The 12,510-nt window shown below is 35.7% G+C and overlaps 1 protein-coding gene across 5 annotated transcripts in view; it reads left to right on the top strand.

Moving 5' to 3' along the window:
• Positions 1 to 280: 280 nt before the first annotated feature.
• Positions 281 to 12,510, top strand: part of LOC149801705 (E3 ubiquitin-protein ligase NEDD4-like) — a 110,181-nt gene continuing 97,951 nt past the window's right edge. The window contains exons 1-3 of one of the 5 annotated variants that reach the window (XM_089955975.1): positions 281 to 702; positions 8,444 to 8,529; positions 12,292 to 12,376. In XM_089955975.1, coding sequence (XP_089812101.1) covers positions 445 to 702; positions 8,444 to 8,529; positions 12,292 to 12,376 — 429 coding nt within the window. In that variant the 5' untranslated portion in view covers positions 281 to 444. Of the gene's footprint in view, positions 703 to 3,498; positions 3,660 to 8,209; positions 8,335 to 8,443; positions 8,530 to 12,291; positions 12,377 to 12,510 lie in introns of those variants that run through there. The other 4 variants (XM_089955977.1, XM_089955976.1, XM_089955978.1 and 1 more) reach the window with 4 other exon arrangements.

The following is a 12,510-nucleotide window of genomic DNA, read 5'->3' on the forward strand; positions in this document are numbered from 1 at the left end:
ATGCTTAGAGGTGAAATGGGGGGGGGGGGGGGTGGCAAGTGTCCCGCTTCTATGTGCAGGCGACCACAACATGTTTGTCCCCCCCCCCCAAAAAAAAAAAAATGATTCTGCGGGCGCCCAAACCAACAACCACACGCTAGTATAATGTGTCATCATCCGTATGTCTCTCTGCTTACAGTATATAGGTGACAAAGTGATATTTTCCCGCTAAACATATCGGTCATGTTGCACACGTAATGTGTAGCAAATTCATTCGTTTCTAAGGTGTGCTTCCTAAGTATTTGTGGTTACTTTAAAAACTGTTACAGGTTCAATGCACAGACTGCCTATCCAGCACAGCTCAGACGTGTACATGCAGTGAAATGCAATGGTAACTTTCATATTAACTGCTTGTGATTAACCATACAGGTACAGAAAATTTCAGTACTTCCTGTTTGTCACAATATGGCCAATAGAATAAGGTTGTCTCCTAAAAGGGATAGTACTCGTGAAAATATCAGCCAGTTTCAGTGGTCAGATCACTACAAGGATTCAAGGCGTTTGCATCGGGCCATTTCAGACCCTTTAGGGCTTCAAAGACGCCCTGGGGGAACACGAGTTAACCTTACAGGGGGTCCAGCGAGACGTATTGACGAATATCGACCTATCATGGCGAACCGAAGTCCAGCACACATGATAAGCAACACCAATGTATCAAATGAAGTAAGTAGGAAGATATTTTTATTTTATATATACTTCAAATAATGTCATTAAGTAATATTACTCATATTTCTCCCAACTTGTTAATAAGAATCAACCATTCGGTTTGGGTAGGGGTCTGAATATTTTTCATACCAGGAGTATTTTCTTCTTTTATCGCAGTATACTTATTTACAAACAAATATGATGGATATAATTATTAATTTTTTCTTTTTCCCCCAATTTAAATCAGATCAAGAGTATTTTATGTTAAGATATTTGGAGTTCGGAAGTTTAAAAGAAAATGTAACCCAATTCCCCCTCCCCCGTATATGAATGGTTGGTCCCGAACATGAGATGGTGTATCCATTGATGTACATGCCTGGTTAAGGACAGTACCAACAAATTGTAGTTCGTTGAATCGTCATGATTGTAGGTACGTCCACCAGTGCCAAATATGTTTTCAGCACTGTCTTAGGGACATAATTCCTATAATAGACATGTGTAAGGAGGTAAAGTAATTATGGTCCCCTGAAGTTATTATCATCATTACTACGAAAGTAACAATGGTCCCCTTAAGTCATTATCATCATTACTACTAAAGTAATAATGGTCCCCTGGAGTCATTATCATCATTACTACTAAAGTAATAATGGTCCCCTGGAGTCATTATCATCATTACTACTAAAGTAATAATGGTCCCCTGGAGTCATTATCATCATTACTACTAAAGTAATAATGGTTCCCTGGAGTCATTATCATCATTACTACTAAAGTAATAATGGTTCCCTGAAGTCATTATCATCATTACTACCTCTACCATCGTCCCAGCAGTTTTTGATAGACGCACATCCTACATTGTGCGGAGTTGCAGTTTATACTCATCTCTTACAATATCCGAGGGACATACTTTCCCTAAACTGAATTTCCGACGTCATCAAGTGGCACTTGATAATTGTACCCAGTCCATGACGCAATATTGTGAGGAGCGAAAAGTGTTGATAGTAGCTTTCATATAATCACCGCCTCTAAGCAGTTAGCACAATAATAATAATAATAATAATAATAATAATATCGATAATAATAACAACAACAACACCAAAATTTTGCAAGTACAGATTTGACCCTTTGCATGTACCATTGCTGACACTGAACGTCTTGCCTAATGAATAGTCCTGGGTATTTACAGCTTATCAAGATTCATACCCGAATTAAAACGCGACCATGTACATGGGGCGTGGAAGTGGTGGCTGTGTGGGTTTAAGGTTTGCGCACTCATTTTGGTCATTACGCCATGTATTTTGGGTCATGTGACTTCAAAAATGAACACAGCAGATAGTATACACTGCACATGTATTTAATTGTAACTGAAAGTAATTTCTGGCAGTCAAAAATATTGAATAAACTGCCACTAAAACAACTAGTTTCGTTTTCTTGATTTTAACTTTTTAAAAATATGACAAAGTCCAAAATATATTTTGAGCCAGTCTGATGTTTTTGTTGCTGTTGTAGGTTGTTTTTTTTTTTGGTGGGGGGGGGGGCGCTCACCAGTTATTATGTACTTTTGAGAGGGTGACGTATATAAGGTGAAGTTGTTTGCATTTAAAACATGCACAATGGAGAGAATGGTGGTATACCTCTATGCTACATTAATGTAATGTGGATGATATTTCTTTGGATATTGTACTTTTGGAAATTGTGCACGATTTAAACACACTGCTAACTAAAATGAATGCTCCCTTATGCTAAAAAGTCAACCTGAATTAGTCTAAAGTACACTATCCACAGCAGCTATTAAAATAGGGAAAATGAATTTTGCCAGACTAGACAATACCAGCTTCTGAGAGTGCAATGAATGAATTACTAAATATATAAAATGTAAAATAAAGTTATCGGCTCTTTTTTTATACAATTTGCCTCTGAAGTTCAGGAAGTGAAAATGATCAAGTGGAGCTAGCACTTTATAACCCATATTACACACATCAATCATATACCAAAATAAAGGGAATTAAAGGTTCTTTGAATTATACCTAAGATATAAGATGTCTTTTTCTAAATAGCCAGTATAACCAGTGAGGAAAGCCGGGGAAATTCTTTTTCTTTAAAATCCTTTAAAATGCAAAATACGAAACTGTAGAGTGCCACCTTAACGACATTTTTTCAGCACAAGATAGGCTATACATGGCGGACAGTATAAAAGGTGGAGGAAGAACCCGGGATCACCCCGGAAAGAACCACCGACCCACGAGAAGCTACTGGCAAGCTTTTTCGCATAACCACATTGGCCGAACCCAAGACTCGAACCCACAGAGACAGAGGTGAGATGGTAATTATCCGTAACGGTGAGCGCTTTATACTACTTGGCCACTCGGGGCCCCTTTAGCCATTTTGAAACAGCACCAATGGTCTTAGTCCTACATGTAAGACCTCGACGCTGATATTTATGTTGGTGTCGTCAAGGTCTTACAGCCTAATTATCGGCGCTGTGTAGCGTGTTTTGATGTCGACTAACATCTTTACGAAAGTAAAATTTTCAGGAATATTTCACACAACTGACAACTAAAATAACGACTCTTTTCTACAAAGTAAAGTCATGATGTTTTAGTCAGACTTTACTTACTCTGGTGTCTTTTCTCTAACAAAGCGAAATTCTCACAAAAGAAATGGACCTGTTTTCAAGTTTCGTTGGCCTACATTTAAGTTGGCTGGAAAGAGATGAAAGCCGGGAATGCCGAAATCGGGTTAAGTTGAAATATTATTCTTGAACGAAACGAATAAAAATATATTATGCCTATTGGAACTGTAAGCAACGGTTCGTTTAGTTCAAAAAACATATCCCCAACATGAACCTACTTGAACTTACTTCGGCATACCTCGACTACCGTCGCATTGCAAGAAATTCAAATGTATGTCAACGGAACGTGAAAATGCGTCCATTTGCTAGTATCATATTTTCATTCCGCCAGGATAAAGACAGCACAGTAAGTATATTAACTACACATAAATTAGTGGAAGAGTGTCGATATAGGCTGCCAAGTGTGTGAGATGTTTCTGAAACTTTCATTACTCATTCCGATGTTAACGACATCGGAACACGCTATACAATGCTGTTATTTGGATAGCAAGACATAGCACTAAAACAAAAACATGTGCTATGTTTTACATTGTAGGGCTATTATGGTCTCACTGGACAGTTTTTTTTTTTGTGTGTGTGGCATATTTTCATCCGAAAAATGACGATAATGTTACATTAAAGATACAAATAAAAACTAACTAATGAATTTTGTTAAAAGGATGTTTTTAAGATTCTGATTGAGGTATTAAGGTTAATTCCTTATGCAACTGGCTGCTTTTATACTGAACCAACACTACCACCAACCCCTCTTTTTTTACTTTCATTTTTGACAGGAAAGAGCTATTTTGAATATTTTCCTGTGACAAGGCAGCTAAAAGAATCAGTATGTGCCTTATGCATGAATAAAGTTCACTAGTACTATAACAAATTAGCATAGTTTTCATCACCCCTCAACCATCTAGATTTTTAGATATTTACTCTGTAGCAGACACACGTAAATACGTAAGCCAGGTCTGTTGTTCATTTGCAGCTCAAGTTACGCATTTGATCTCCAATGCTAGTCTAACTATGACAGGCAGTCACCAACAAGCCAACCCATTTCCAAGCCTAACTCAAAGTAAATCTAAACCACATTACAGATTTAGTGTATGTGTGAATTTATATATGCTAGGCTTGTGATATTTAGGCTCATGCCTTCTACCTTAAAAATTAGAGGGTGTCAAAATACGAAACTATCCAGCGAGACATATAAATAATACAGAACACATGCGTTTAGATTATAGTGAATACTGATTTAACGGCGAAGTACCTCAACTTTACAACTTCTTTGTTTATTGGCAGCCATTTTCGTATATGTTGGATTCAATACAGATTTCTCTCTGTTTTTGCAAGCGCTAAAAATGAAATAGAGATCTACACTAGAATTAGAGAGCCTTGTATACGAATTAGAGAGCTTTAAAAATCGGTTAGAGACTTCTCTAACTCGATGATTGCCGTCAATTAATAATTATTGTCTATACACTAGCTCTCTTCTTGAATTAGAGACCTCTGCACATAAATAAGAGTAGTTGTATGGACATACTGGGGTACGTATGAGAATTAACATTATCTCATATAATGGTACATGGGTGGGACACTTGTAGGACGCAGGGGCAATCGAAAGTTAAATTTGTCAAATAAGGGAATGGTATTATGGGGACAAATGGGAATGGTGATGTTATATTTATTAAGGGAAATAAGGATAAAAAGATATGGGGACAAACGGAAAATTTTTTAATTTTAAAATTGTTGATGGAAAGAGAGTCGAAAGTTTATGGTGATAACGAGGAACGGAAAATTTACAGATTTTTCCCTACAGTGCAACACATCACATATGCCATATTGAACGTCGTGTGTAGTGACCAAAACCCATTGCTCTACTACCCAACATCCCACACTGTACCATCAACACACCGTATATAGATACCAATACCTCGTCGTTAACTATCCATCCAGTACACGAGATACACTATCCAACATGCCGTAGGCAGTGACCAGTGCCCCACGTACAAAACAATCCAACACCCAGCACTGTACCATTAACACGCCGTGTGTAGTGACCAATACCCCGTCTGCTGCTATCCAGAAGAAGAAGAAAAACCACATACTATCCAACATCCATGCCCCCACCCCCACAAAGCATATATATATAATATATATATATATATATATATATATATATATATATATATATATATATATATATATATATATAAAGCATTACCTATACCTCCGATCATGCAGGAGATGTCATTAAATTTGCACTCGATTATACCGATGTTATAAATATATTTAATCAAAGGGACCAATTCATAATAACACTAAACAGGACTTGACTAAATATAGTACTAATCTTCCAAACTGTCACGGTTTTATCAGGGACTAGAAAAAAAACGGGAAGAAATGAAAATGTCGGCCTTACCTAGTACCACAATTTCGAAACTTATACGATTTTAAAGTAGAATGAGAAAATCCGAAAAAATATTAAGATGTTGGCCATGACTGAAAAAAGGTGGAGAAAGGACAAAAACTAATACGGAATTTATTGAATATTAAGAAAGAAATATCCCCCAAAACGTAAAAACTGTGCAAAGGATTTTAAAAGTTATAAAAAGGTTAGTTTTAAAAACTAAAAATGTACCCATTTAATTTTTTTGCACATACAGATAATAAACAAATTATACTGAATTTAGCGAGGACTGAAAAATGTCCAAACAAATTTAAAAATTGCAAAAGATATTTTACAAACTGTACATCGAAAGTTTAAAATTTAAATAATTGTTTACACACAGTGAGAGATACGTATACAAATTTAAATCTTTCATGCTGTTTTGAGTGACAAACGTCGCGCACTTACGAACTAATGAAAACTCATCAAAGCAGTGGGCATGAAGGTAAACATCACTCAAATAACTATTCAAAGATCAACAGAGAGAATGCAAAAGAGCATATCCAAAGTAAATTTGTTGTTTCTATAAAATGAGTCGACACTGTTTGTTCGTAAATTGAAATTATTAATCAGCCCCATTCATTTCTAACCTGATTGTCGTCAGGATGTCCCACCCATTCTCACCTTGTTGGTGTTTTGAATCCAACAGTAGTTTATTTGCTAACACGGTCGATATATTTACATGGGCGAGTCTATGTTTTCAAGCAACAAATGTGATATAGTTCACTGTCTTTAATAATCTAAATTATTAACTAAATTTTACAGTTACATGCCTTTCAGCACATATATACAAGAGTTATTACTTTTTTTTTTGTTTAATTTGTTTTTGTTGAAATATTAAAACTAGACATTGCAAATACTGGACGCAGACGACACAGTTTCTACTGAAATGGACTGTTCTAGAAATTAGAATAGGACAGTGAGCAGTCTCTCTGCTTGTTTACATTAAGAACTTCGGTTTTGTTTGAAACGCAAATACAGTAACGGTGTTACAGATCCCCTGGCAACGATCGGGTTAGAACTTATAAATTGATGAATAAACTGACTAAGTTTTGTGCATTTTTTATATCCTTTTTATTTTAAAATCGGTGGAGGTGGGGTACAAACTGGAGCGTGTGCGAATACTATAATACTCGTTTTGGAAAGGCTTACTAATAAGTGTTACAAATGTGAATCAAGAGGAAAACCACACAAGTTTGGTTAGAGTGGAATTATTTGTAGTATTTGCAATCTTGGTAGCATTCAACTGCTCCCCAAAAAAATGAGGCACACATTAAACAATTTCTTTTAAAACTATTTACCGATACATTCATCAGTAACCCAGTATAAACGTCAACTTTCAAGTCTTTTCACCCGAGGACAAAATCAAGAAAACAGATTAGGTTAACAGATTATATTGGTTGTTTTTTTTAAAAGAGTATGACAGGCAGTGGAGGATAAAACAAACTGGTTGTAGTAAATGATGTCATTAACTTGTATCAAGGTGAGGCACTGTTCTGCATGTACCATAATGTTCCATTGCGCTAATGATAAATACTGTCATTAAAAAAAAAAAACTGACAGAGAGAGAGAGAGAGAGAGAGAGAGAGATTTAAAGTAGCTTTAAAAAAATTAAGTCATATCGCTACGATGTATGCAGTGTGGCAGTGTAAAAAAAACAAAAAAACAAAAAAACATTATCCTGACAGCAGGCCTACCATTCCTACTGGTCCTGAGTGGCCATTGCCATCTTGTCTCTCTCTGCGTGGGTTAGAGTCTCAGGTTCGGCCAATATGGGTACGTGAAAAAGCTTGCCGGTAGCTTCACGTGGGTCGGTGGTTCTTTCCGGGGTTTTCCCGGGTTCTTCCTCCTCCATTTATACTAGCCGGCTTGTATAGCCTATATTGTGCTGAAAAATGGCGTTAAACCCTACAACAAGAACACCAGTCACATTATCCTGACACCAGGCCGATCAGACCCAACACTAACCTCTTAATGCTGAGCGCCTAGCGAGGCGGCTGTTTGTACCCTTTTTATAAATCTTTGGTACGACTCGGTCGGGTTCGAACCCACGACCTCCAGCAACCGGGGCAGACGCTCTAACCACTAGACCACCGGAGAGAGAGAGAATCATTTCTGTTCCGTCACAGTTACGTCATAAAGTGTTGTGTGATTATTATTATTTTTGTTGTTGTTGCTTCTTGTTGTTATTATTATTTTTGTTGTTGTTGCTTGTTGTTGTTATCATTATTATTATTATTATTGAATAACTTGCACTTCATTGCTAAATACTTCCTTATTGGAAACAACATTAAAAAAGTAGATAATCAAAAACGTCATCTGAACACAATTTACAGTTGCGAAATCACGCATTGCACATGATTAGGTGGGAGTGTTGCTCTCGGTTCAATCGAACTCCTCGTGTACTTTCCTTATCAATCTGTACAATAAGGATAAATCTCAAAGTAACCTGAATAACACATCCGGGAAATCGACCGAGCTTAACCTGTAAGATTGTAAATACGAGTAGATCATATATGACAAAGTCCTGACAGAATTTTAATTTGGTTTGATGGCGACAAATTCTATCATTTATGGCTTACCAGCAATCTCGGTTAGTATTTGAAATTCGTGTTATTTAATAATCAAAGCTTATATCATGCAATATGGAGACCTTCAAATGCCGAGTCACTAATCATCTTTATGGGTTTGTTTTTTTCCAGGGTGGACAGGCGGGTACACAACGGATTATTCGAGTAAAAGTGTTATCAGGAACAGACCTAGCGAAGAAAGACATATTTGGAGCCAGGTGAATTTTCTTTATCATCCATTGCTATCAGGCATAATTGTAACGTTGTGCAGAAGTAGACAAATTATTCTGGATATGCTGTGGCGAATCTGTCACATTACACCCCACCACCTTATTTTTCTTCTCAAAACAAGACACGTGATGAAGTAGCAGGAAGAACATAAAACAAAAAACGAACAGCTAAATGTGAACTTACCATAACCTGCAGGTCTTTAGTTTTTGTTATGCACCATTGATGTATCTGGTTAATATTGATGAAGTTTTATGATAGTTTCCTCTGACCCTTGTCATCCCATTTTTGATATTTGGATATTTATGTTGGGGTTTAGTTCAGAGTCCATTCCCTATCGAAAGTTGGAATTCGCCAACATCATTTGGTGTCGGCATGGGGTAGCCACTTACTAGCCAGCCCAGCAAACCTGAACGACCTTTCTTCGAGATATACCTGCATGAAATCAATAGGAATATGATTTATTTTCTTAAAAATCGTGAGCATAACATTCGTTCTGTCTTTAATCCACTGACAGATGAGACAAGAGTATGTCATTACTGATACTTGGCCTGGATCTTGCTATTTGCATCCTGAGACACATGAGAATACAAATCTCGCAACCAACATGTCATTGACGTCAGAGGTCATATAGTCACATGATATGGACAATATACAAATTTCCAAAGTTGTTGTACATAGAATTTGGACATATCAAATAGAAGTCACTTAATATTTGTAAATAAATATAATGCAGACTTAATTCTCAACATATTTAATCTGAAAACAACGACCAAAAACCTGTCAGTATCGCAGCAGGGTGGAGAAAACCATTTCAAGCAGTACCAAGCATGTGTCAGCGATGTTTTTGTTTGTGTCACGTGACAACCACATTGACATGTGCTCTCTGCACATGTGAATCTGGTTTTCTTCAAACATTTACAGATTTTCAGTTTTCACAATAAATATTTTGAGAAGTTTTTTAATTTTTGTATAAAAATTATGTGACTTTCGTTAATGTTTGATTTGTTTTCCTACAGCAATACTGTAAATTGTTTATTGTTGATATCCCATGACTTTATGACCTCTGGAATTTCGTCTCATCTGCCAGCAGATTAAAGACAGAAGAATTGCTATGATCCCAATTTCTGAGAAAATGAATCACATTCCTATCACTTTCGTGTAGGTATATCTTGATGAAATGTTGTTAAAGTTTGCTGGGCTGGCTAATAAGCAGCTACCCCATGCCGACACCAAATGGTGTTGCCGAATTCCAACTTTTCGATAGGGGATGGACTCTGACCCTACACCCTAACATAAATGTTCAAATATAAAAAATGGGGTGGCATGGGTCAGAGGAAAGTCGGACTTAGCATGATTTAAATCAATGATTTGTCTGGGTGCATGATTTGAATATGCAGAATTAACATTTATATGTCATGAGGTTGTACCAAGCTCTGTAGCATCAAGGCACTTTAAAATACACCAAAATTGGTTGTATTACAGAATGTAGACTGAGGACTTTCTACTTGCATTACAAAATAAATAGGGAAAAACAATTTTTGAGATTCACATTTTTTACGCCAAATTATTGCAGGTTATTTTTGGATTTATTGTCAGGATTTTATACTTTTTGGCCTGAGATGAAAAATTCTATTGCTGAAATATCTGACATTTCTCTATAGAAATCGGACCCAAGAAAATCAGACTGGAGCTTATATCCAAGCGCATGTATTTATTTTTTGTGGTAACCAATAAAATGGTCAAGTGAAATGGTATCTATGTGTCCAATAAGCCCCAAAAATAAACTTAAACTTTTACCCTTCTGCACATGCATTAGTGAAATAGCTATTTAAAAATTAATTTTTTTTAACTCCACTAGATATCCAGCTAAATAGAAATCTCTTGGAGGCAGATGTATTTGGATGTATTTACAAGTAACTGGCAAAATGCATTTCCTACTCCCATTTAAGGCAAAAATGACAAAAAATGACCAGGGGTTAATGAGTTAAATAGAATAAAATCTGGGGGACATAATTTGAGTATGCAGAGTTTACAAGTAAACTTATATTTATGATATTTTTTTAAAGAAATTTACAACAAATATAAACACATGCACCATTCATTATTTTTAATATTGGTCTTTTGTAACTTTTCTCAAGTTCCTGACTATGTGGCATTTCATACTGATATTTGCAATTTTATTGTATACAGCTTTAAGAACATATTGACTTGTTCCGTCTTCCAGTTACTTGTGAAGCCTTTCATTTAATTTCTACAAAAAGTGGATAAAATGCTATTCTCGAGTCATACACAGGCTGAGATTAAGTGTATTTTCATTACAGTGTTCTTTTACATTGATTTGAATTCATAGTTTACTATATAACAATTATAATGTTAAAATTTTCTTATGATGGTGTTTTTGGTCAGTTTTCATTACTGTTAAATTGATGCTCCCCCAACCCCACAATAAATAACTTATTTTTAATATTTTCAGTTTTACTTCCTCTTATTTTCTTTACTTTACATGTACTTTTAAAATCTCAGCATGAAATTTTGCAAGCCATAAAGTTGTGATATTTTCTTGCAGAATTACACAGTTCATGAATAAGTAAACTGAGACAAGTGTTAAAATGTGGCATCAAAGAACAAACTTGCATGATGCTGGTTCTCAATAAATAATTGATATTTTTTTAATTAGAGAGGAAAGTTAGATTGGAGATTGGTTTTCTGCTTATATTCTTACAATGTCTTGATTGATTATCTTTGATTTGTATTCACAATTATGTGAAATTGTTTAACTTTTCCCAATTATTTGCCTTTGTTATATATTAATATTTTCACTTTAATACCACTACCACTTTTATCTTCTTGCAGTTAGTTAATTTTATACTGAGTTGGTTCAGTTATAGATATTATTTTGTGACAGATCACAGTCTAATATAAAAAATCTACCACAAAGTTGTGCCAGAATGTTGTAATAAATTTAGTAGAAAATGACATTTTTGTAATCTAATCATATAGTATACACTTGTACTGTTTCAGAAAATTAATTTTTTTTGGTTATCCCAGTGTATGTTGTGTTCTCATCTTTGTCATTTTTTATTTAAATTTTTTGTAGACCGCTCCAGTGGCCTAGTGGTTAAAGTGTCCACCTCGGAAGCGGGAGGTCGTAGGTTCAAACCCCGGCCAAGTCATACCAAAGACTTACAAAAATGGTACTAACAGCTGCCTCGCTAGGCACTCAGCATTAAGAGATTAGTGTTAGGACTGGTCAGCCTGGTGTCAGGATAATGTGACTGGGTGGGACATCATGCTACATGTCTGCAGCATGATGTCTCAGTTGCTAGGCATCACTATAAACTGCTACACTGCAGACATCGTATTGATATGACTGAAACATTGTTAAAAGCTATGTTAAAAATCCTAATCACACACACATTTTTTTGTAGGAACATGCTTGCACATGTTACCTTTCTCAGTGATGGGAGGCCTTTAAAAAGACATTATTTGACTGTTTTATAGGTTCAAGTCCTGGCTTAGTTAACCTTTGTGAGAAGGATTGCCAGTGACTTCTTGTGTGTTGTTGATTCTTCCTATGATCCTCAAGTGTTCTACTTCCACCAGATATCCTGGCCACCATGTATCACATGATGAAAAATGATATTAAACCCACTAAACATAACAAAACTCAATTAAAAAATGACATATATGAACTTTATTCACCTACATGAATAAAAGAATTTGACATGTGTATGCATCATATTTTGTAGTGACCCATATGTACGGATCAGCCTTTTCAGTGGAGATAGAGACACAGGAACAATAGATGTAAAGCACACATCGGTTAAGAAAAAGGTATGGTTTTGATATCTGTTTGTGATGGAACCTTTATGTCTATGTTAATCCTTCCTTCTATCTCTCTGTAAGTATTTATAATCTTTCTCATTACCAATTTTGAAATAAAAATTAGTATAAACTTCAAGTGAATA

Source organism: Sinohyriopsis cumingii, chromosome 4 (genome assembly GCF_028554795.1).
Source record: "Sinohyriopsis cumingii isolate HCF-2022 chromosome 4, ASM2855479v2, whole genome shotgun sequence".
Lineage (NCBI taxonomy): Eukaryota > Metazoa > Mollusca > Bivalvia > Unionida > Unionidae > Sinohyriopsis > Sinohyriopsis cumingii.